Source organism: Colossoma macropomum, unplaced genomic scaffold, assembly GCF_904425465.1.
Source record: "Colossoma macropomum unplaced genomic scaffold, Colossoma_macropomum, whole genome shotgun sequence".
NCBI classification, from domain to species: domain Eukaryota; kingdom Metazoa; phylum Chordata; class Actinopteri; order Characiformes; family Serrasalmidae; genus Colossoma; species Colossoma macropomum.
The window spans coordinates 6127596-6154699 of NW_023494803.1; the positions used below are offsets into that span (position 1 = coordinate 6127596).

The following is a 27104-nucleotide window of genomic DNA, read 5'->3' on the forward strand; positions in this document are numbered from 1 at the left end:
TAATAAAAATCAGCACTTTTATCAACAGAGCTGTTATTGTGCACGAGCATTGACAGTTTTGGCTTTGTGTGGTATGGTAAATCTTTGGTTTCCAGTGTTTTTCCACATCTCCAGGGTCTTTTATCGGTTCCCCGCAGGGTCTAAGGTGGTTTCTGTACAGCGTGTTGAAGTGGTAAGTGATGTTCCGCGCTGTGTGGGCTGCCATTACCGCCATCATATTAATTGATCTGTTATGGCACCCCATGTGGAGATCGGCTTTATAGCTCGGTAAATTGCAGCCAATGCAAAACTGAACGCACTCTCAGTGTGATTCTAATTATGTACCATTATATATATGATGGGAGACGAATATAATAACAATGTGAGCTATGGGCTCACGGTAATATGGGGTTGGGTCAACAGCAGATAATAATGCAAAAATCTTGGAAAGATTGAGGTATTAGTGTCAAATGTATGAACATAATTAGGCTTCTGTGAAGATATAATGTGTGAAATATAGTGAGAAATATTTTTCCAGCCCTACCTGTGCTTATATCCACTTTAGATTTACACACGTTTTGTTTTTTTTTTACTTTGTACTTATAAATATGACCAAAAAATAGATATGCACAAGCATAAACAAAAAAGATAATAGGATATGATAGGGTAAAAAGTAGACCAAATTTAATGACAATAGTACTTTGTTGCAAAATAATTAGCTGTGGTTCAATTTTGGCCCATTCCTCTTGGCAAACCTTCAGTTCCCCAAAGTTATGAGCATGGAAATCCTTCATAAATTTTCAGTCAGAAGTCAGAAGATTGGCTTGCCCATTCAAGCACCTTCACCTTCTATAGACACTAGTGTTGAGTTATTTTAGCTGTATGTTTGGGGTCATTGTCTTGTCTCCAGTTTGGCCAATGGGATTAAATTCTCTTCTAAAATCTTGCAATTCATCACCTTATTCATGCTTGTTTTTAATCACATGTAATGCCCCAGTACTGTTTGCAGAGAAGCAGCCCCATATCATGATGCTCCCACCTTCATACTTCACTGTGGGTGTTGTTGGAATCATATGCTCGATCCCTCTTCCTCTGAATATGATGAGCTGAATTATTGCCAGAGTTCTCTAAGAAACTTGTTCCTGCTTTAAGGTCATCCTGCGACTCTTTTTAAGTGGCTGCTGGCTTCCCTCTTACCTGTAGAGGGATGATTAGTTGTAGTTTTGTTTCCAATTATGTTAGGGCTGTGTAGATTTTTTCCATTCCAGTGTTGGTCAATAATGTTCTCATGAGAACTTCTTGAGGAAATTTTCCCAACCAATAGCAACATCTTTTTTTTGCAACCTTTATATACAGTGGGTTTGTGAACCCTTTAAAATGTTCTATATTTCTACATACATTTGACCTAAAATTGAAGCAAGCAGTTCATGGGAGGAAACCCACTAACATAACAGAGTTGAAGCTGTTTTGTGTGGAGGAATGGGCTAAAATTCCACCAAGCTAATGTGCAGGACTAATCAACAGTTACTGGAAACGATACATTGCAGTTACTGCTGCACAAGAGCTGCACAAGAGGGTCACCCAGATATTGAAAGCAAAGGCTGACATACTTTTGCCACTCACAGATGTGAAATATTGGATCATTTTCCTCAAAAAATAAATGACCAGGTCTAATATTTTTGTGTCTCATTTGTTTAATTTGGTTCTCTTTATCTACTTTTGGAACTTGTGTGAAAATCTGTGTGTGAAATCTTGTGTAAAAAGTTTTAGATCAAATTTATGCAGAAATATAGAAAATTGTAAAGGGTTCACAAACTTTCAAGCGCCCCTATGTATATGTTCATATTTATGAATCGAAGGACATTATGTAAATTTGAAGTGGATATATGCACTGGAATCATATTACATAACAAAAAAGTGTTTGAATACTTGTTGCCACTCACTGTATATAAAATAAGGAGAATTTGAAACAACTGCAGTCATTTAAAGAAAGCTACTTTAACAAAGACCCTTGTAGGACTGGGTGATATGACAAAAATGAAATATCATGATATTTAACTTAATGTATTAATTATAAAGCATTTAGACTACTACAGTAAATTCAGTTAAACCTCCTCTTTGTAAACATGTAGTTCAGTATTTCTTGGTACTGATGTCCACAGTATGCTCCAAAAAGTATAATACAATGAAGTTTTTTGCAATGAGGATAAAATATCATCACATTGCCCACCCCAACACTCTTAATGGGTGCACACAGTGGATTTTAAACTTTTCCCTATGGATGTTGCACTTTTCACCAACAACTTTTTTCCAAAACTATTAACAGTTTGTTTTTGTTTGTTTTTTACTTTAAATGCATGAATGCTAGCATGCTTTATGGTTAGCACTCAACATTGTTGTGTCAGCGTGACGTGTGTTGTTTGCTCACAGGAATCCAGTTCCGCCTCCCGTCATCAGGCAGCGTGGACAGACCCTCCCAGCAACCTCCAGGTAAAACCAAATCCCTTAACACCTGATTGACACTCATTATCATTTGTTATTTGTATTGATTAAATTAAGCAGGCAGTAACTTGTGTAGAACATTTAATGCACCAACTTTAACTCACCACTTGGAAGTGCATCATACCAATGTTATACAAGTGGCCACTTACAGGACAAGGGGAAGGGCAGGTTTTTCAATCAGGCCCTCTAGCTAGTTTAGCCTCAGTGAACCATATGGCTGACCAGGTAAAGTTTATCATGTAAAATGTTTTTTTGAGACGTTGGAACATAAATTCTGCTTTGGTTTATTGTTGTGTTGCCTTTCTTTTTGCTGTTGCTAGCTGTGTAGTCTTTAGCATGTTGACTAGGAAGTGCATCAGATCGCAATGATTTTTGGGAAAATTATGCTCCTGAAGTTGACACTGGTGTTCACTTGATCTCTTGAACTCCACTGAGGGTTCGTTTAACACACTTGACCTAGTAAAGTAATGGAAATGCCTTGAAGGTGGCTTTGGGGATCCACCCCCGCCCCCACACACACACACACACACTCCCATGGAATAGCAAGACAAGTGCATGAGCCCAATATTGTAAGAATTTGCCATAATGTAGTACTTTATTATGTTAATAGAATTTATTCATTTACAAGATCTTTTGGATGGTGTAATGATGTAATACTTTTAAGAGGACCAGTTGCTAAAGTTGCTTTCATGAATTCTGCAAAATGCAAAGTATTATATTGTACATTTAAAAAAAGGATCAGCCTGAAAATGTACTAAATTCCAAAAAATACAAATTTACATATGGTCAACCTGAAAATGTGCTAAATTACCATTAATATAATGGGTATTTCATTATGAGTTTAGACATTAGATTACACCATTGGACAAGTGATTACTTTAATGGGTTTTATTATATTTTTGATATTTTATATTTTTGCCAAATGATTTTACATTTCTGTGCATGGTAACTTTAGAGGTGAAGTAAAAATACATTCTTAACCGTCACTGGAAGGTAATGTAACAGGATTTTGGCAAAGCAACAAGTAATTTGGGACATTTTTAATTAATCCATTCTTCATGACATTGAAACACTTCGCAAAGGTTAACTTGAGTTTTCAAATTCCACAAAAAAAGTTTTAAAAAATTACAAAATGGAGATATATCATCATCTCAATTTTTGTCTTTTTTTTACTTTTTTGCGAAATATATATTATATTATATTATATTATATTATATTATATTATATTGTATTATTTCCATATAGATGTAGATTTTTTTAGTTTGATTTGAATCATTTTCACCATATACCAAATGTACTAAACCTAAATAGTTTGGTGTCCAAAGCGTTTGCTTCTTCAGTTTTGTCCAACAGTATGTTGTAGTGTTGGAAAACACATAATTAGGTGTCCAACCAGTTATAAGTTATGTCAGAAATTGAACTACTTGTATTGACTTATTTGTAGAAAAGTTTGCCGCTTAGTATACCAAGGTCAAAGGTCAGTCAGTAAAATCTTTCCCCTGATAAGCATGACATATGAAGGTGTTTTGATAAACTCTGACTCCCTATCATTCACCTTCTGTCTGTGAAAAGGCCCCAGTCTGGCACATTAGACCTTATGGAACTGATTAGTGCTTGGACCCCTTGTTTTGCCACTTGTGGCTATATTGAAGTCATTTGAGATTACTTAAGAGTTCAGCATGGTTCAAGGCAAGTGTGTGCATGGTGTGTAGTTCATGCTAATTGGTGGACATTAGCTTTCAGTACTCATTAGCTACATTAGCCTCGTAGCTCCAGTGCAAAACTAAACGAGGAAACTTTAAACAGCAACCATGTCTTGGCTGATTGACTGTATTTGGATTAGATTTTTTTGCCAAATTGTAATATTTGCCTTAAATATACGACTTCAGTGATATGTGATATGATATAGTCGGTAGTATTTGCATTCCTTTTGCTGAAATGTGAGGTGTCAGTTTAAAAATTGACGTCTTAAGCAGGTATCCCACATCGTTTCGCTTTGCGATCACGCAGTCAGTCGGCTTCATTACAGCACAGAAGGGAGAAAGTCTCAGCTAATTTCCCCCAGCATCACCTCCATTACATCTAGCAAGCACGCCGTATCGGACGCAATTTGTGATTAATGATATGCCTGGCGGTGTCCTCTATAAGCCAACTTATTATGATAAAAACAGCTTCACCTCCGTTCTAATGAATAATCTGGGGGACGGGGACCCGACGGGTTAGTGTTATTAACTGGTGGAGAGGGGTGTTCTCACCCCAGCGCCAGTTTGGCAGCATCTCCGTGTTTTTCCCCTTGAGTCATGACGGGGTACGGGGGCTTTTATTGATTCATCGGGCGCTAGTGCTTATCGCAGTGTGAGATTAGAAAACTGCAGTGGAATGTGAAATATCCCTCGCTTTCTTGCTCTATCCTCCTCCTCCTCCTCCTCCTCCTCCTGCACAGTTTAAACAGTTGCTTCTTTTTGGCTGATATTAAATGCCAGTGACTAGTTGACAGTGGTACAAAGACTGTATTTTTGTCTTACTGAAAGTTCATCTGTACCACACTGCCGGCTCAGCCGATATGTACCTTGAACACCCACTCACACAAACGCTGTTCCACACATTAAAGGGCACAGATTGTTTTTTATTTCTGCATAATTCTGTCAGGGAGTTTGCGCTTTGATGTGAAATGATTCATTGTAGAGAAACTCAGATTTCTTTACAGTAGTGAGGATAAGAACCAGGGGTCATGATGTCTACAATGCTAATAAAACTGTGTTATTTACTATCCAAAACCACCAGTGAACAGTGAAAAGTTTTTATATGTAATGTTGATGATGGTAAAATAGTAATTAATTGGAATAAGTTTTGTTCAGGGCCTATTTTGCCTTATAACACCCAGCATGTACTTCACACCATAAATTAAGTTCCAAAAGGTAGGTTTTCGACCTTCTCAAATCTATTGTAAAATAATGTCTCAGACATCAAGCAACATATTCTTAACCCTTTATATAACACTTTATATTTTTCTGTGAGGGAGATTTTAGAGGCACTACATGCTTTGGACATCTGGTTCATATCACCACCACCGTGAACAACTCTGTTTCTCAGGAATGGAGCATTTCACACTAAACCACTCTGAATGACTTTGTTTACATCTTCATGATTGAATTGTGCAGAAATTGTGAACAATCAATGAAATTCCCCTTTTAACAGCTCTCATTTACAAAAACGGTAGTATGTAAAATGGTAATAAAAACATAAGGCAGTGATTATTACATTCTGTTTGGCCTATATCAGAGACGTTAAAGTAGGAGACTGTTCACTGGTTGAAATATGAATGGGAAAGCTCATAACACTCATTGTGGCGTCTGTTTGTGGAGAAAGTTCCACTCTTCAAGAAAAACACCGTTCAGCTTGCTGGTTATGCTGTGAACGGGGAAAGCCCCCCTCGTTGTGGAGATCTGCACAAGCACAGTAGCCAGAACGACCCGTGCTGAAATGAGCCAAACACTTCAAACTAATTATGAGGTTTTTGTCTGATTTTACCATAGATTTCAAACATCCATCCATCCATCCATCATCTAAACCGCTTATCCTTCTGGGTCGCGGTGGGGTGCTGGAGCCTATCCCAGCTGTCATTGGGCGGAAGGCAGGATACACCCTGGACAGGTCGCCAGCCCATCGCAGGGCAGACAGACAGACATACACAGACACACACAAACTCACACCTAGGGGCAATTTAGCACGTCCAGTTGGCCTGACTGCATGTTTTTGGACTGTGGGAGGAAACCGGAGTACCCGGAGGAAACCCACGCAGACACGGGGAGAACATGCAAACTCCACACAGAAACGACCCTGGTCACCTGGCAGGGGAATCGAACCCAGCCCTTCTTGCTGTGAGGCGACAGCGCTACCCACTGCGCCACTGCGCCACCGTGCCGCCCTCAAACATATTTTTGAAATGGTAATTTGGTCTTCAGTTTCAACTATTTTGATCTCTCCCCATTCAAAGAGATTGGAAATTGCTGGAAACAACTGCCCGGCGGCATTGCCAGGAGTGAATAGACTTTCCTATAGGGACAAAATAGAAAACAGTACAATACAATATTTTATGTTTTACCTTTTGAACTTCATGGTGAAATAAGCATAGGTGTCCCTGAAAAAGACAGTGTCTAAAAGGCAGCATATATTGCTCAAAATGCGTTCAGTGTTAATGGTGCCTTCAGAGATGTGCAGGTTACCCACTAATACCCCCCTCTGGCTTTTGAACTTTACACTGGTAACACTGGATGGAACAATCTTCTTTTCTTCTTATGTCCAGAGAATGTCCAATATTTCCATAAACACTCTGATAGGTTGACCACAGAACACTTTTTCCTTTTATGTCTGAGCATTATTGTATCATCTGTTTAAGTTTTTTCTAAACGTTTTACAATGTTTCTAGTCTTAAATTGTCCTTGTCCCAACATTTTTGGAATGTGAATGAATCAATTTCGGAATGAGCGTATATTCACAAAAACAATGAAGTTGATAAGGTAAAATTTGACACATTTTGTCCTTGTACTGATTTTGTTTAAGAAACGTTGGCCCTATCATCAGGAGATCACTAGTTTGATCCCCTGTGTTGCTGTAGACCCATGGGCGGGAGTCAAAAACAGCACAATTGGCCTCGCTCTCTGTGGGTGGGTAGGATGGCCCTCCCTCTCCCCCGTCACTCAGTATGATGCTAGCCAGCTTAGCTGACGTAACAGAGCTGGCGATTAACGTTCTCCTCCAAGCACATTCAGCTGTCCAGTGACGTTACGTTAATGACAGTTCAAAAAGACGCAGTGGCGCTTCACATGGCTCAGAGGAAGCTTGTGTTTTGCTCCACCCTCCTAGTGCTGGTGGTAGCATGTGATTTGGGGAGCGCTAACTAGTGGGTGGAACTGAATATCACTAAATTTGGGAGAAATTTGGAAAGAAATCCAAGTCAAAGTAGATTTATAAATCACTGTGTTCTGTTTTTATTTGCATTTTACCTTCTGTCTTTTTTTGGAATAGGGTTTGTATTTAAAGAATTCTCGAATCATAAAATAATTTTATAAGACATGCATTTAGGATGCACAACATGCTGTCGTCACAGGCGTGTGGAGGATGCTTAAATGAGATGTTTGCAAAGTTAAAACAGTGCAGTAGGGAAAAAAATGGAAAAATAACAGCTTGCTAATCTACCAGAACACATAACACTTTGAGCTGATAATAAGGCACACAGGAGCAATAATGACCAGAATGACTTTAATATGCCGGTGATTTCTGACATGTTCATATGCTTCAAATTCTAATGATCCTCCTCTCATCTCATCTCCAAAATGATAGCATCACTGCTAATGCAGTACTCTGTAAACTCCTTCTCATGAATTAGCATTGAAAGGTGTAGCGGAGCGTCTGAGAGTGTTTAATTTGTTTTATTTTAGATTTCATTTTATTTATTCATAAGATTTCAATACTGAAAGTACATATGAGCAGTTGGGCCAGTGATCAAAATGGGTAAGTATAGGCCCACTGGGCTCATTCACAGCACTGACACTGGCCAAGATATTAACATCACTGAATGTGTTTGGGATTATTTGGATTGCAAGAAGCACAAAGTGAAACCAGCCTCTAAGACTGAACTTTTGAGGTGTGGACAAAAAAATATCCCTGCAGACTTTTTTGAGAAACTGAAAGCAGACCTCTCGAAAAGAATGGAAGCTGAAATAAAAGCAAAGAGTGGACACAGTAAATACTTTAAAATGTGATATTATGCTTAGTCACTGAGGTTTGTATGTGATTTTCTCTTAATTCTTTTCTGCTTTTTTCCCTGATGCTGAAAAATGAATAAGCTTTACTTATTCACTGTCTGTGTTTACGTGCAAAGATTTTTGCCAGTCAGATTGAATACATTCTGGTTATAGATTAAGACTGAGGTGTTAATGCTTACTCTACTCAACAGTCTGATGGAAAATCTCTGTTTACATGCTCACTACAAGTATTCCGGTCCAAAATTACGTGCATGCATAGAGAACCACTCTAATGTATAGACGTTACCATGACAACAAGCATCACGTGAGTCCAGTCAGAGTGAGATGAGCAGCAGTGAGCAGTGCTTGTGTTTTTATTCACTTTAAAATGATGTCAGACTCAGGAAAACGTCCTTCACATGTACTTATTAAAGAAGGCCAAGAGGAAGACGTCGTGTTCTGAGACACATAAGCTGGACGTCCGTCCCACTGCTGTCTTTTAAAGATCAGAGCATAAACTTCGTCTCCTCTACAGTTTCTGCTCCACCATGTTGGACGTTATAAACTTTCATTATGACACGAGACACATGCACAGAACATCCTTAAACTTTCCGATTGGGAATGTAATCAGATACAGGAGTTTACATGGATATTATTCTTCTGTTTAACGGATTATTTACAGGTTTTCCCACCTCGTTCAATCAGATAGAGATTGTATTCCGAATGGCCTCAGTCAGACTAGTCTATTCCAATTAAGGTGTATACATGAACATATATTCCGATTGAGCTATTGGTCAGATTATTGATGGATTATCAGGCTGCATGTAAACTTGGCTACTGCTTGACTTGAAATTTAAAAAATGGTGGATGCACAGGACAGTAGCTGATAATAATTGTGTCCTATTTTATTAATGAAATGTTCGATGTGATTTTCAATCACTCTCCTGGCTCTTTGGTGTCCATCTTTTTCTCTCTTTCTCTTTCTCTCACATACTCACCTTGGTCACCTTCTCCTCTGTCCTCTCTTTTTGTCAGACGTGGCTCTATATTTAGCCGGAAGGGTCCTGCCATCCATCCACAGGAAGCGCCCGCGCTCTGTCAGGCACTTTTGTCTTAGACTGCAGCACTTTAGCCACCATGTCCCCATCACTCACTGTGGCAGCGACCACGGTCACTGCGGCCAACGTCCAACCAGTGCTGAGCCAACGTTGGCACCGGGGCACCGCCTGCCTTCATTATATGAGTTACATCTCCATAAAGAGTGCCCTCCTCTGCTTTATAGCTGTCGCTGCACAGTGGCCAGAGCAGCAGAGGTGATGGCTGAGGCTGGCTTTTATCACGACTCTGTACATCAGTCCTGTTTTCCTGTTCTTTCCCTCATTCTCTTTCTCCTCCTCTTTGTCTTTCTTTCTCTTTTGCTGCAATGCAATACACTGTAGAGCAAAGAAAAGTTGGGTCCGAATTTTAAGGCTCAAGGGAAATTCAACTGATTTTCAAAAATTCTGTAAAATTCAATGGTTACAATGTAAAAAAGTCATTCAGAGTGGTTTGATATGAAATGTTCCATTGTCGTGTCAGAATTGTTCACAGTAGTGGTGAACCAGACGTCTGAGGAGTGTAATGCCACACAGATAGTTATTAGATGAAATGGTTCTAAATGTGCTGCCTCATTGAGATAAGCTTTTGGCCTAAAACCTATTTTCAGTGGTGCAGAGGTACATGCAAAGTGCTATCATTCCAAATAGTTCCCAGATAAAAACATTTTTTTGTTCACGTTTCCATTATTTTACCCTTAAACCATGTACAGACATCTGTTCCATTTACAACACTGTTATAAAACATCTCAAATATTGGAACGAGCATTGGCAGAAGCCTAGTGAAGAATGCCATGTATCAGTTTTGTTAAAACTACTGATGCCCTCAAACTTAAGTGATAATTTTTATACATGTTTTCTTACATATTTGCATGAATATACTCCCCTACAAAACATTTGTACTTGAGTAAAAGCAGAAATACCCTAGAAGTACAAAAGTACAAAAATACTACAAATTGCTTCATGTATTTACGCATCGAAAGATATTACGTTATATTATTTTGAGTTATATTAAGAACTAGTTCTGATAAATAGTCAGTTGTTAAAGATCTTCTTAATAGAAATTACACTTTTGTACTTAACCCCTTAATTCCTTAAACGGCAGGCCCAAAGTTTTATAACACACTTCAATAACCTATGAATTTTGCAACCAGTTTGCATTGAAGTCCCTGAAGTTACTGAATAAAAGCCTTAGTATGTAATAAGCCTGAGACTTTAACGAGTTGGACTCAAGTAGAAATATGTAGGACATTCTTAACTAGGCCTCTCCCTTAGTGCGATTACTTGGGAGTCTTGCTTTATAAGTGTGTTATAAATGGGACAAATGTCTGTCACTTTAAGTCAAGGGCTTTCATGCCAATACAGTGTTGTGCTTTACAGATGCGCTGGTATGCTTTGAATCATTAGCAGTTTCTTCCATTCTCCATCTTCTCTTCCCACCATACTGGTACAAGTTGATCTTTGTCTCATCTGTTGTTCCAGAACTGTACAGGATTTTTTCAGTTTTTTCGGCAAACTCTAATCTGGCCTTCCTGTTTTTAAGACTTAACAGTGGTTTGTATCTTGTGGTAAAGCCGCTGTATTGTCTCTGGTCTTCTTTTGATTGTTAGCTTTGACGCAGATATGCCTACCTTCTGGAGGGTGTTCTTGATCTGGCCATTTGTTCTAAAGCAGCATATATGAGATACCATAGCAAGGGCGTAGTGACAGCCTAGTAACGCCTTAGCAACCACTTGGGATAACATGGCAATGGCCTATTAACACCTTAAAACCACCTGGGACACCAAAGCAACAGCCCTGGAACACCTTAGCAACTACCCAGGATTCCATAGCAATGGCCTAGAAACATCTTTGTTACCACCTGGCAATGCATAGCAACATAGCAACAACTTAGCAACCACCTGGGATTTTATAGAATCGGCTTTGTCAAGCCAACGTAAAGTTCGGTCACAACTTTTACTTTTCTAGTTTAATGTTAACTCCAGTGCCGTGGTAGACAGTTGAAATACCAGTAAGTTTGTCACCAGCCAATTATTTATAGACCTGGCTTTAGCATAAGCTGTTCATAAATACTCAAGTAAGCTTTACAAATATGCTATTCTATGCTTATGCATGTATTATGAAGTCCCTATGTTGGCAGTCTTCAAAATAAGTGCCTGCATTTAAATAGTATACCGATATAACAGTAATAACTCTATTTTTGTAAGGGCTAAGGAGTAAACAAAAGAAGGAGCATAATTAGACAAACAATGTGTTGGAGGCTGCTTCAAGACAAAAGCCTAGCTCTTCCAGCCCCTGGGCCAAATGTCTGTTTTTATATGTTTTTGCACCATTCGGGAAGCGCTAAATTTTATAGACTCGCATGGAATCACATCCACATCCTACAAAATCTATTTCAGTCCGAGGCATTCCGCGAACTTGCCATGCTTTGATGTTTATGGAGAGGCATTGAGGTTTTAGAATCCGTGTCGAGGAGGGAGTGGTGATGCATGGCCCCCTAGATTGCAGTGCGGCCTCGTCTGCAGAGTGACGTTGACCATAATGGAGCTTTTCCATTAATTCTGAGCCAGCCGCATTTGCATAGCTTTAAAAGCCCACGAAACGAGCCACTGTTTTCTGAGGGCCATAAATACCGTCTGCAGCACCACACATGCCATTAGAACTCACATAGACACACGCAGAGCACATATACAAACTGGCTCGCTGTTTCTTTGTCTCTCTTATGAGCTTGAGCACCTGATTGTGTTTGCTGATGAATAGAGATTGCCATGTTGGGATAAAGTGTTTGAATCCCTTTCATTATGTCTGAAGTGTTTTATCAAGCTTCGCTCTAGTGTGCTGGAACTCAGTCGAGCAGAACTGCCGCAAACGCTCTTAAACCTGCATCCGATTCCCCATAATCCCTAATGTTCGGAACACGCTATCAAAAGGGCATCTCCGGGGCCGTATTCACAAAGCACCTCGGAGCAGGAGTGCTTTTTTACACATCAGAGTCCGTGCGTATAAAGCCTCTAAGATTTAAAGTGGCTAATCTAGGATCTAGTATTTGTTAGGGTATGAAAGATTTAAAGCAGATTCTGGATCAGCAGCCTTGAGGCTGGTTTGTAGCATTTCTTTGTCGGGCGACAAGAAACGCTGCAGAGATGGAAAATTACGTTATCATCCAAGAGCAGATGTTGGTCCACATGAGTCTATTCTCATTAGTGTCACTCGTTGTCACATGCTGTGACAAATGAATGTGGAACACGTCAGCAACCTCACCATTAAACTGAGAAATCAGCTACAGGAGTCCATTTTCCTCTTTAGCATTAGCAGCACGGGTGCCGAGATTTAGGTTCAAATTTTGCCTTGGAATTTTCTTGCTCACTGCTTATCACACAGTCACACATAATAAAACACATGGCCAAAAGGAGTGGGTTTGGCTATTTCAGCCATACCTATTGCTAACATGCTAACATAATATCAAGCATGCAGCCATGCAATCTCTACAGACCATCACTGGCAGTAGAATGAGTCATGCTGACAAGCTAAATGACTTTCATCAAAGTTGCTTTGTCAAATTTCTGCCCTGCTAGAGCTGCTCTAGCCAACTGTAAGCACAGTTATTGTGGTGTGCTTGAACCCCAGCCTGCCATTTAGAGTGCAGCGGTGTTACCCACCACACTATACATGACCCAGTCTACATATGATACTCTATACATGCTAAAGCACGTAGCACATAAAATATCTATATCTGCATTTGCAACATCCTAGTTCCTTTTGGTAAGGTGCCTGTTAAACTGCCTCTTGAAGCAACATCTGCACAAGATATGTTCTTCGGGAGCTTCATAGATTGGGTTTCAGTGACATCCACAGTGGCCAAGCAGTTGCACACAAGCCTAAGATCACCATGTGTAATGCCAGATGTTTGTGTTTGTTGAAGGAGGAATAAAAAATCTTTGTCTATCTATGATTCTGCTCTTAACTCTGTGAAGAAAATAAACACTGTTGTGTGAGGTAAGTTCTTTCAACTTAGGACTACAGCAAAACAGTAACAGTGCCCAAATGTGTGTTAACTGTAGAGTTTGGTGGAGGGAGAATAATTGGTGGGCTGTTTTAATTCTTTCAGACATTAGTGCAGCTCTTGACACACCGTCTTGTTGGACTGCCTGAACTGTGGCGTTGGCATCCAGGGTACTGCGCTGAAGTGGTTTGCCTCTTATCTGGAAAATAGAACTGGGTCATTTTTCCTCTTCCGCAACACCTATTTACCTGCTCCTCAACACTTACTACTCGTGGGGTACCTCAGGGACCTATCCTGGGTCCTATTTTCTTCTCTTTATACATGCTGTATTGTGTGCATCTTTCAAAAGTACAAAATCCCCAATCACTATTACGTAGATGACACACAGCTCTAATTCCTGCTTGAACCAGGTGAAAATGGCTCTCTGCACCTCATTTCTGGTTGTTTGAGAGAGCTTTCTGATTCGGCCAGAGCTATAGCTAGTGATCTGGTGCCGTTATCATTCAATGTACATAACCACTTTAAAAAGTCTTTGTCTATCTATGATTCTGCTCTTAAGTTTGTGAAGAAAATAAACACTGTTGTGTGAGGTAACTTCCTTCAACTCAGGAATTTAGCGAAACAGTAACAGTGCCCAAATGCATAGTGTTAACTGTAGCGTTTGGTGGAGGGGGGATAATCGGTGGGCTGTTTTAATGGTTTGGGCCCCTTTGTTTCAGAGAACGGAAATCTGAATGTTATAGCAGTCATTGACATTATAGAGAATTGTGCATTATAGAGTTTAGCTTTTTCGCCATGCAGAAAAAGTCCATAGACAAATCATTTGCTGAGTTTGGTGTGAAAGAACCTGGCCGATCACCCAACATACCTCACTAATGTTCTTGTGGCAGTGCAAACAAATCCCCACAGCGATGTTCCTAGAAAACCCTTAATACCCTTGTAACCCTAGTAATGTCCTTGATTTCAGAAGAAAGGCTGGATGAGCAGGTGCCTACAAACTCTGGCTAAAATAGTGCATTTGAATGGACATAATTCAACCAGAAACTACGTTGGCATACCAAACCGTGCCATTTAAATAGATCAATAGAAACCAATCAACTCACAAATATCGAACACAGGGATTGGTGGTGGTTCTGCTGCATTGAGTCGTCTCGGCCTCAGTTAGATGCTGGCGTGTCCCTGAACACCTCCTTCAGTCCTATTCATCAGTTCTGAATTCCCCATTTTAAAATTTACAATGACCTGAGTGTGCTGAATCCCTGCTGTACTGAAAAAGAGAATAAATCAAGACTCTCTCCATGTCCCTCTGCCTCACTTTCTTGCTCTTTTTTCCTCTCATTCTTTGTAACGATGCATGTTAACAGATGAATGCTGGATGGAGTGCGATTCAGAGGAGATTGGCTGGACTTATGACTCCCTATTGCATGATTCTTTTGGCAGTAACATCTATTTCTTCAGCAGCCGCAACTTTTTCTCTCTTTGGCCTCACTGCCTCGTTTGTTCTTTGAAAACTAATTCCAATTTTCTATAAACAGTAGCAATCTAATAGCCCAGATTTGGCCTGCTGGGCCTTGGCCTGTGGATTTGAAGCTACTGATCTGAGATCTGTTTAAGGCTGGCTGGTCTGACGCCAGTGGTTCTCTTCTTAATGAGGGACTCAAGAAATCTGTTTAGGACTAGGTGGTTTGATGGTGGGTGTTCTGTTCTTTGTCATGAACTTATCTTAGATCAGTTTTGAGCTAGCTAGTTTTGCCAGGATGGCTTTTGTAAACAGATCTGATCTCAGATCCCAGCTCTGTTTAAAACCGTCTGCTTTGGTGCCAGGAGTTATTGTCTTCTTGTGAACTGATCTCAGATCTGATTAAAGCTATGTGGTTAAATGCTTTTGGCTGCGTAGTTTGTGTAGACTGACCGGACCAGCCTAAAAGTGGTTGATTGTCTGGCAGCAGCAGGACTGTACAATTGGGGTGCTGAAATCTGTGAAATGCAACTGAAATATTACAGGTGTTATTTTTAGGTCTGCTTCTTAACAATGGATTGTTATTACTATTATGACACAATTAAGCAAGCTTATAAATGTGGTATAAGTCTATTTATATGACATGTTAATAAGGTCTTCTGTAAATTTGTTATAAGTTTGTTCACCAATTTCTAAGCTACCTTTCTTGTCAAATGTTTTGGGGAATGTTGTTTTTTGTCAACTTTCTGCAGTTTTAAGCCTACATAATATCCAAGATACATTTCAGTCAGGTTTTACAGCACACCATATTATTGAGTCAGCTCTTCTTAAGGTATCTAACGTGTGTTGTTTTAATTCTTTTAGACCTCGGTGCAACCTTAGCGCGATCACACCATCTTGTTGGGCTGCCTGAAGTGTCATATTGGCATCCAGGGTACATGCGCTGAAGTGCTATGCCTCTTATCTGGAAAATAGAACGTTTTCTGTCAAGACGGGTCATTTTACCTCTTCCGCAGCACCTATTTTCCTCCTCCTCAACACTTATTACTTGTGGGGTACCTCAGGGCTCTATCCTGGGTCCTATTTTCTTCCCTTTATACATGCTGTGTTGTGTGCATCTTTCAGAAGTACAAAATCCCCTATCACTGTTATGCAGATGACACACAGCTCTAATTCCTGCTCGAACCGGGCGGAAATGGCTCTCTGCACCTCATTTCTGATTGTTGGAGAGAACTTTCTGATTCGGCCAGAGCTTTAGTTAATGATCTGGTGCCATTATCGTCCAATATACATAACCACTTAAAAAATCTTGGTCTATCTATGATTCTGCTCTTAGTTGTATGAAGAAAATAAACACTGTTGTGTGAAGTAACTTCTTCCAACTCAGGAGTATAGCGAAACATAAAGCATCCTGCCTTTTAAGGACCTGGAAAAAGTTGTTCTTGCTTTTATTTCTCTCATATTGATTATTACAACTCACTGCACTTTGGAATCTGTTGAGTCGAGTCTATAGCTGGCCCAAAATGCAGCCGCAAGGCTCCTCACTGGTACCGAGAAAAAGGAGAGCATTATCCCTGTACTTGCATCACTATACTGGTTACCAGTGAAATATAGAGTTGAATTTAAAATTTTATAACCTCTTCTGCTTCCATTCCTCCTCACAAGCCCTACAGTCTTCCATCCTGTTGCTCTTAGCCACTCTACACTCTTGAATGAGGTTCAGTGGTGACTGGGCCTTTTCTGTAGCTGCCCCTGAGACTCTGGAACAGTCTTCCACATTTCATAGAGGAATCCTCCACAATAGATATTTCAGTGTTTTTAAAAAACCTATTTTCTCAGTAATTCGCATCCTTTTAAAGACTATGCATTCAGTCATCTGTTCATTCATAGTTTTTCTGTCTCACCATCAGTAGCTTTTCTAGTTTGTTTAATTTTTTTTCTTTTGATTTGTTTTTATTTGCAGTTTTCCTTGTTGAACTTGTTGTGCAGTTTTGACAAATCACTGGTAGTTGATTTTATTGTGCAGCACTTTGGCCAACTTTAAATGTGCTTTAGAATTAAAGTTTACTCAACTTGACAAATGAGTTGAATATCAATTCATTGTAATCTTTCAGCAGTGAGCATATTGAAAAGCCTTTATGTGAATATAAACAGATAATAATAATCTGTTTTCGCGATAACATGACATGGAAGTAAAAGTTCATAAATGGGCATATTTCAGTTGCAAGTGTACTCATAATAAGTACTCATAAGAACTCATAAACAACTGACAACTAATTTTACAATGATTAGTAAACCACTTTGAAAGTGTCAGTTAAAGTTAAAGCTGCACCAAAGCTTTGAGATTTGGAGACCCCTCTGGTGGAAATGTGTAATTGCATGCAATGTGTGGAAGAACAATTTGTAGTGTGGATGGTGCTTCTGACCCCTTCCCCGCGTGAATGAATCTGATGTTTGCGAGCACGTTGAAAGAGAATTTAAAAGAAAACTCTGTCAATACTTGGTGAAGGTGTCTTCTGAGGATGTGAGCCAATCATCTACTATAGTCATCATGTCTTCATCAGTAAAATATTGATTTTGCATTTAAGACCTAAACATTGAGCCAGACATTCTTTTTCAGCCTGTGCGGGTGATGGTAATACGTAAAGAAGGATGAACGTGAATCGCAGCAGTGCACACACACCATATTTTAGTGTATTTCAGCGTTTAAGACTTGTCTAGGGTTGGGCAAGCCATCTCAGTCAACTATATAGTAAGTATAAAACATTGGCTGTTTTTTCAGTCCGTGTGAATGGCCCGTTCAATATTCAGCCCTGCAACGTCAGTCTACCCTGACTCGTAGTGTTTCTTATGTAAGTTTTCAATTGACTCAAGCATGAAGACTTCCTTTCGCATGGTGTGCTGCTCATTGGCATGGTCAGGAGCAATTTAAAGAGATTACTGACATTATCTAGGCCTAGATCTGACATCTGAGAATGTTGTTCAGGGTGATTAGCGTTTCCATGTCATTTTCCTGAAACCGATCATGGTTCAACCGTTTTGTCCAGTACACCAAAATACAATTCCTTGTAGTAACCCATAGCAGAGTCAGCATCTGATCCAGTCACTTTCCTTTGCCGGACCTCCTCCGTGGACGCTGTGGGCCTCAGTGGCTGTTTTGAGCACACAAGTTAACCGTGAGTGTCCATAGTTTTTGAAAGTCTATCTGCTAGCAGAGTAGAGACTGTGTTACTAGCTAGGCTCTTGATCGTGGCATAGTACGCATTTCGATAGTACATTGCATTGCGTTGTACATAGTACATTGCAGACCAGTCTCTATCCTAGGGTTTCAGTCACGTGATGTTTTCTGTTGTGGCCGCCATATTTGGGACCACATTTCTGGCTTTGCTGCTCCGCAGGAATGTAACTTGAGGTGGAAGATGGCCTGAATTACTCACCTTACTTTGGAAGAGAAAAAACATTACCTTGACAAGGTTGCGATCCTCATACAGTTTCCCCCGAACTCCTGGTCCTGTTTAACTGTCGGAAAAGCTACCAAACTTGTGTTTTCCTGACGTTTATATTTATCTCATACACAACCCCCCCGCCTGTTCTGGAGAGTCTCTCAAAGTATTTAAAAGCACAGAAGCCCACCGGCTCTTCACATCAGGGTGGGTAAAGGATCCCATGTTGTTGCATAAAGAGGAGAAAAAACTCCTTGAAGAACGACATCAGCTAACTAACACAGATGAGATCAATGCTGGCCTTTAGAGAACTTTTGCTAATGTTAACAGCTGAGAGATAAACAGTCGTCCCCCCTAACGGAGCTGCAAACAGCCGGTATAACTTTACTCTCTGTTTCTGATTTAAATGACGTTTGAATGGAGAAACATAAACGTTAAATATCAGACTGAATGTCGTGGGTCGGAAAGCGATGTCGTGTTTCGACAGACGTGATTCTGTAAGTTTGCTAGTTTGGTTAGTTCAGAGTTCAGCTCCAGTCCTGAAACCCCTGCACTGCATAACTGTGGTTTCCTGGTTAAAATATCTGATATTATTAGCTAATTAATCCCTTCTTGAGCTGAACGAGGCGTGAACAACAGAGAGAAACACTAAACTATACAGTGCAGCGGCTCCAAGCCTGGAGTGAAAACACTGAATTAAAGGTCTGTGTGTCTCTCGTCATTCTCGGTTTCTGTCTCGTCTTGCGGGTGAATCATTCACAAAGCACAGCAAATTGAAGGCATCGCTCGGCGCAGTCACTCCCTGATTCGCTCCTCAAAATGGCGACAACTATACGGTGTGACGTCACACGAAACGTGAGAATACATAATAGATAGTTTTGACAGTTGTCAATAGGCCGTAATTAAAGTGAGTTGACGACCATTTTAGCAGGGGCAAATGTCCCCTGTGCCTTCCCCAAATGTCGCCCATGGATAATATGTTTTACTATGACCATCATAGACATGCCCAGTCACTCCGGGGACAAAGACTCATGGTTTAAGTTGTATAGGGATTAATTGTAGAGGGGAAAAACTTCCAGCTTTAACTGCCTCTAATAAACCCACACAGACAGCTGTAATCACTGCTAGTCTTTCATGAAACTTCACTGCAGCTTTATTAACTGTATATTTATTACAACTGCATCAAAAATTGCAGCTGAACAAAAGGCCCCTGTCTCTAATGAAGTCCTCCAGGGAGGGTCAGTGAGTGGGCACACCTTGACCCTCACTGCTCACCTCTCTCCCCGCTGAGCTGAAGGAGGAGGAATTTCTACTGCTAACACCCTCCAGTCTGCTCGTCTGACAAAGAGTTCCGTTTAAAAAGGCGACAGAGGGCCGATCAAGCCCGAAAAAAGCCATTTAGTGGTCCATCTGGCTGGATTAGAGGAGCGCTTTCATTTGCACTTGAAAGAAAGAGTTTGGAGGCTAATCCCTCGCTCATCACCAGAGCAGGACGAGTGGAGATAACTGTCAGCAGTCTTCATCACACGCTCACATAGACTCACGCTTACACCAGAAGAGGGAAGTATATTTTAAAGCTCACAGTTTCCACACTTTCTCAGCAACTTCTTTAATGCAGTGACACTCACGTGTCACGCTTCATTTAAAGTGCTGGTTTTTGGTATGTGGGTAAAAGTTTCTTGCTAAGTTTGTTTTTTTGTGCTTTAAAACTGTGGCCATCTGGAATCGTCTGGTAAATGTTTGCATTCATTTTACAGAACTGTGCAAAATTTAGAGACCATCCTTCATTTGTTTAATTAGAAATCAAAAGTCAAATGAAAATATGTGAATAAAACATGGAGAAAATGGGACTCAACAGCCATACAAGAGCTGGTAGACCACCAGCTGTCCTCGTCAGATAAACAGTGTTTAAATCTTTATTCTTCCTTCAGATCGGAAAAAAGCATAAAATGCAACCAACATCGAAGACTGAACAGAAGCCTCCGTGTAATTTTCTGTTAAATTTATGTTTCCTGCTTTTTTCCTGATGTTGAACATGAACTTGACGTTAAATAAATGAGAGGTGGTCTCAGACATTCATACACTTCTGTTTATGGTGGGTGGAACTCATACAGTGAGTGGAAGTACAAGGTAGATTTTTCCAGTAAAGTGGCCAATGAGTGGAACAGTGTATTTGACATATATTCACAAATGATTATGTGTAAATACTGATATTATAACAGCTCTTAAAATGTTTGCTTAATTATCTGTTCAAATTGAACAGATAATTAAAACTCTAAACATCTGTTTCTCTCTGTCTCTCTCTGTCTCTCCTACCCAGCGGTCACCTACACCCCCAGCACTCCCACCTATAAGCGGACGCCCCCTCCCGTGCCCCCTCGCAGCACCTCCAAACCCCTCATCTCCATCACGGCACAGAGCAGCACCGAGTCGACACAGGACGCCTACCACGAGGGCCGCCTGGCCAGAGGAGGTCAGCAGCACCACACACTGACCAATCTGATTCACTTACAATATAGATCAAAAGTTTGGAATCATTGCTTACAATAAAAAAAAGCTTTGAATGTAACATAGTTTGTCAGTTTTCAGATAATAAGTTGAAAGATATAAAAACAAGGCCACACAGTGTCATTGGTTCTAAGCACTACTCTTAAAAAGAACCGAAAGCTATCTGATGGCTAATGGTGCCCCCTTGTGGAGATTTTCTGCCTGCTAAACATGAGTGAGTGAGTGAGCCAGTTAGAAGCCAGTTCCATGAAGTGCCACTCATCTTAAAAATGAAGAGATGTTAGATGTTTCCAGAATGATGAACAGAGCTGTAGAACATCAAGCATTATTGTAATAAAATTAATATCCAGAATGACCAACATTTTAAAAGTGATTATTACATGTAAAGACAGAAAACATGACAGAAATGACTGTAAACAGAAAACTGCAGTGTGTGATTAGTCATTTAATAGCTTTTTGTTATTGGTTCCAAAATATTATTTACAAATCTAAAAATACATTTTGGTATCTACATTTTATAGTATTTAAATCTACATTGTATAATTTATTATTATACATAAAAAATAAAGAAATCAATAAATATATGTTTAATTTGACAAGTTATTCTAAACCTTTGAGCAGTAATAGCTTGACTTAAAAGCAACACAAGTAGAATACAGTATTTGTTAGCTACATTAGCTTCGTAGCTTCAGTGTAAAATTAAAGAAGCAAACCTCGGACATTAAACAAACTTTGCTGAGGGACTTAATCTGAGACTAATGGGGAAAATTGTGTACGTTTCATTTTTACCAAACTAACAATTTAATCAGACTAAGCTGATCTTGGGGATTAAGTTGATTAGTCTAAGTTGATGTTTGTGTGTCAGAACTAAACCTTGGTAAAAACTACTGAAATACAGCTCCATAGTTTCCATCACAACAATCATAGTTTGATTGTTTTCTATTTTTCCACAGTATCTTTTAATGACATTATGTAGCGTAGATGATGAAAAGCAGAAGTTCTTTACTATTTTACCTTGTGAAACGTTATTCCTGAGTTGCAGCGTCATTTGCCTGTGCAGTATTTCACAGAGTGGTGAACCCCTCCTCATCTTTACTTCTGAAAGACTCTCTGAGATGCTCTTTTTATACTCAATCATGTTACTGACCTGTTGCCAATTAACCACCAGGTGTTTTTTTTAGCATTACACAACTGTACCAGCCATTTGTTGCCCCCACTTCCCAACTTTTTGGAACGTGGTGTTGGCATCAAATTCAAAATGGGCAAATATTTTTCAAAAAACACTAAAATTTCTCAGTTTCGACATTTGATATGTTGTCTTTGTACTATTTTCAGTGAACTATAGGGTTTTTGTTTTGCACATCATTGCATTTTGTTTTTATTTACATTTTGCACAGCGTCCCAACTTTTTTGGAAATGGGGTTGTATTCAATTCTCCTGCTATGAGCAATTATTCACTCACTTTCTATTCTTCTGTTGTGACCTCACTGCATCTTGTAGTTCTGTTATGACATCACGGCCTTTCTTTTTATCATGTTCTCCTATTATGAGCAAATACAGCCTCACTTTCTATTCTTCTATTATGACATCACAGTATTTTGATCTTTATTTTTGTTTTTATTCTGTTTTCGTTATGGGCTATTATGGTCCTACTTTCTGTATTTTGTTCTTGTATTATGACATCACTCTTTATTGTTTTCTGTCCTGTTGTCCTGCGGCCCAGGTTTGTGGGGCTCGGAGGGCCTGGGGCTGGGTTTAGGCCGAGCTCTCTACAACTCCACAGACAGCTTGGACAGCGCCAAGGCAGTCACCATCGCCATGGAGGCAGCAGCCATGGCGATGGCAGGAAAGAGACACCCGTCCACCGACAGCCACAGCTCCGTGATGACCTGCGACAAAGCGGTACTGGTGTCCAAAGCTGAGGAGTACCTGAAAACACCCAGATCCTCTATAGGGATACAGGTTAGTCACAGATGCGCATATTTCATGTGTATAGTAATTGTGTTTTTCATGGCCATTCATCTCAGGATCAGCTCAGCCTTTGGCCTGGAAATAGAGCTCATGGGTTAGTTTGGGATTCACAAGCTTCATCGCTCTTTAGCATCTCCTCAGAAGTAACCCCAAAGTCCCATCATCCATTTCAGTACCAGTTTTATCGTGCCCTTGTCCAGTTGGCCTCATCATTTTCTTCCAAGAAATCTCTGGCACCACCTTAAGGCCGGTTCCATTACTTTATTAGCTCAAGTGAAGTTTATTAAATGAGCTCTTGGCAGCACAAGGGGTTAAGTGTACATGAACTTGCCTAGAAATCATTTCAACTTGATGGATTTCCTCTTTCAAACCCCAAAATAATGATGGGCAAAGCTGTTTATTAGCAGTAGCAGTAAACTACTTTAAATGTGCAATATGTGAAAGCTATAGCATTTAATTTGCTGGCTTTTAGGTTGCAAACTACTCCATCTGTTATACATGACTGCTGAAACAACTTCATCACTTACTCGGCCAGCTTGCTAGTTAGCATGCTAAGGTTTACATGGCTAACAACAACAAAAGTCAAAGCATTTATTCGCAGAGTATCATCTGAGGTGAGATGAAGTGAGTAAGGGCATTAAAACAAAAGCACTTAAACGGGACTCTTATAGGAAAGCCTCTCCACTCAGCAGACATCTGAGCAGTTATTTCCAAATAAGTAAATAAGAAAAATTAAATCACCAACAACTTAGAACCCTAAAGAAAGGAACATTAAAATACATGGTGTATGGCTTGCCCTAAATTGAAACAGAATAATAATTTCATGATTTGCATATTTGATTGTGTTAACTGTAAAATGAAAAATGAGTTTTGTTACATTTATAATGTAATGAGAGCTCAAAAGGCTGCACCAGCAGTGGTGGCCACAGGTTGAGGTTGGGAGGGGATATCATGGTTCTGGAAGGTGGCGTACGAAACTGTGGACGTGTGTATTGCGGTTTCAGTTTCAGCTTCAGTATCGTTAAACCCCTAATGTTGACTGTTACAAGATTTCCCGTTTATTTGTCAACCTGTAAACTCTCTCCTTTTCGTTTACAATGCTCCGATAACTCTGACCCGTTGTTAGGTCATGCATCACCACAGCACTGGAAATCCCATCAATTAAAGCACTAAAGATATTTCGTAGTGTTTTTTTGAACAACAAACAGACAAACATTAGTAAGGGGCACCAAACTTTCTAAATCAAAAAAATAGGGATTTGAGGCGGCTCTGTGGAGCTCTTTCATAGTATCAGTGTAGTGGGTTACGTTACAGCCTTGCATGCTGGAGCCTGGGGTTCAAATCACTGCTCAGGCAGTAATAAACATGCTTATTCTGTCTCTCATGTTAAGAGTGTCTGCTAGATGTCTAGCCAACTTACATTTTTGTTTACATCATTTCAATCATGTGTTTATCCCGGCTGAGGGCGAGACATAAACATCGCCAGTCATAGACATGACAGTTGATTACTGACCTTGAGTGAATCATGATTTTCCTAACTTGAGATTAGTTATGATGCTGTGAGATAAGATTCTTAAATTAGGATAAGATTTGCTTCTGTAATACGAATTAGTGTCAACCTGGGATGGAGGAGAGGAAGTTTCTCTAATACGGCTCCAGGTATGCAGACACATACGGTCAAATCTTTGAAGTCCACTCAGTCAAAACATTGTGGGTCAGTGTACACACACATACACACACAAACAGTCACGCCTCCTGCATTGTTGCTCTTTCTAAAAATAGCTTGCAGTGACTCATCGTACCGCAATCCATTAATTAAGATTCAACTCAGACTCTCTCTGCTTCCCTGAATGAGCTCTCTCGCTTTCTCGTCCTCCTGCTGCCAAACTCACTCGTTCTCGTCCTCCTTCCTTTGATAGTTTCTACCAAACTCTCTGTTTTATATTCTCCACCTCTAGCCCCTCTTTCGATCTCGCACTCACTCAATTTGATTCAGTCCACACTGCACTCTCTCTCTCTCTCTCTCTTTCTCTCTCTCTCCCTATCTCGCTGGCTCGGGGCGGGTTTGGCATGAGTGATGCCATCGCTCTGTGCCATCTGAAATGTCAAGCCAGTGCTGGAATAAAGCAGACTCATACAATAATAACACTCTGTGTGTGTGTGTGTGTGTGTGTGTGTGTGTTTGTGTTTGCTTCCTCACTGTTTCATCACCATGACACCCAGCACTGTTCAGATGCAACTTTCACTAACACCCACTTCATAAACCTGCTTCATGAGATGATAGGAGGCACGTTTGCTCGTCTTTGCTCAGAATGAAGGCTTCTGTTGTAGAACAAACATATTCAGCCCAGTGAAGTCCCTAAATGATGTTAGAATCAATTCAAAGCTGGTTAGGTGGGCCTGTAAAATAGAAGAAGTGTGACCAGCAAGATTGTTTACTCTCACTGCACAGTAGCTTGTGCTTGGTGGTTAGCTAGAGCAGGGTTTCTCAACCTGTGGTCCGTGAACCACCAGTGGGCCGCAGAGCACCCTGTAATGGTTCACAGGCCTGAACTCTGGGGAGGCAGTAGTTCGTAGTGGGCCAGTAATGTCACTTTAAGCCATAAAAATGTAAATGGAAAAAGATTAACTTAATAGCCAATATACGTACAAATAAAGACTGCACGTCATCAATTTGAGACAACGCAGCTGCGAGATGCAGACAGTTAGCGAGCCAGAGATGGGGAAGTTTCTCAGGGTGCTTTCACACCTGCCTTGTTTGGTGTGGACCTACCAGACTTTTTCTTTAGTTCGCTCCATTTTGACATCTATGAACACTTCACCCATATTTGGGTCTGCAGCAGACAGCTGAACTGTGGTCTGGCAAAAACCTGTGGGCCACCTTCCAAACGAACCCTGGCTGCAGACAGTCTATGATAAAACGAGGGAATTCATCAAGAGAGCTTGCAGTCCTCTTCTAGCAGCCCGTTGGCGCTGTACCGCCAGCATAATCTGCCTGTTTTAAACGTCTGACTCTTTACAGACCCTCATTTGCTCTTGTTTCTGCACCTGCTGTAAAGTAAAATAATAGTGAAGATATGCATTTGTTTTTGTGATGAAGCTGATCCAAAAAACCTGGTGAGTGGAGTGAGGTTTGGCTATTTCAAATGAATCACAAATAACCTCAAAACTGAAGAGAAATCTCAAGACCAAAGGCAGTGGAGTATTTTCTGTGAAAGTGCAATGTGCTGCAGCTTCAAACTATAGTCCACGTCCACCTCATACATTTTTATTCTTTTTGCTTTTTTTTACCCTTTTTTAACATCTCTGCAAATATATTTTTTAACCCTTTATTGCATGATGTTGCTTCAGGGCAACAAATTCATTTTCCTCACTTTACAGTGACATTATACAAATTTAAAGACAATCATAGGGTTAACTATAAAGAGAAGAGCTTGAGTAAGTCAATAAAAATCTCTTAGTGGGCACATTTAAACCTCTTTGTTAACATTCAGTATCAATTTTTTTTTGACAGTTTGCAGAAATATGTTTGTTGCCTAGAGGCAACATTGTGTGACAGTAGAATGGATTTAGCCAGCCACAAGCCAGGTCTCACCACTTCAGGGAACATGGATCTATACTATTTCTTCCCATTGTCACACAATGTTACCTCAAGGCAATATACTCCAAAAGGACCCATGCACACATTATTACTATTATTTTTTTATGTTTTTGAATTTAATAAACAGATCCAAAAAACAGACCATTTTCATGCAAAAAAGGCAGTCAAAAAAATTGACTATATATTTTTTAATTGCTCTCATAATGTGTGCAGTAGAGGGTTAACATAACTGCACATTTTGGGACCTGTGATTAAACCAAAATGTATGATCTGATTTTTTTCAGGCCCTGATTTTCAGGTTTTCCATGTCGGCGCTTAAGAAAAGAGAAAGAGAATTTATTTATAGACCTTTTTAGTTTTCCTGTGGCTCCCTATGCTTTGTAGTTGTAAATAGGTGGGCCTTGGGGTGGAAAAGGTTGAGAACCCCTGAGCTAGAGGACTGCTAACCCGGGCTTGCTTTTCACATGAATGCAGTAGTAATCGATTTTTGGCCAAACTCACTAGCTAGCTTAAACATCACATAGATGTATGACATGTTCACAAGTCAATTCAGTTCAAGTTTTAGTAAGTTTTAAGAGAGTATGATCTGTAATGTACTAAAACATCAGCTAGATTAGCTGACAACTTAAGCTACAGTAGCTTTGGAGCAAGCTAGCATACTCGCTATCAAAAACTACATGCTAGACAACCATTTAAAGTTGTTTCCACTTTCCTTTAACCCCTTAAATGGCCAAGGCCCACTGACAGGCCCGAAGTTTTATTATCCACTTTCATAACCTAAAAACAGCTCAGCTAGT

At 40.0% G+C, this 27104-nt stretch overlaps 1 protein-coding gene across 1 annotated transcript in view; it reads left to right on the top strand.

The window, feature by feature from the left end:
- dlgap2a (discs, large (Drosophila) homolog-associated protein 2a) overlaps positions 1-27104 on the top strand; it is a 404743-nt gene that overhangs the window by 350718 nt on the left and 26921 nt on the right. The window contains exons 13-14 of the mRNA XM_036593314.1: positions 20548-20700; positions 22459-22697. Coding sequence (XP_036449207.1) covers positions 20548-20700; positions 22459-22697 — 392 coding nt within the window. The remainder of the gene's footprint in view (positions 1-20547; positions 20701-22458; positions 22698-27104) is intronic.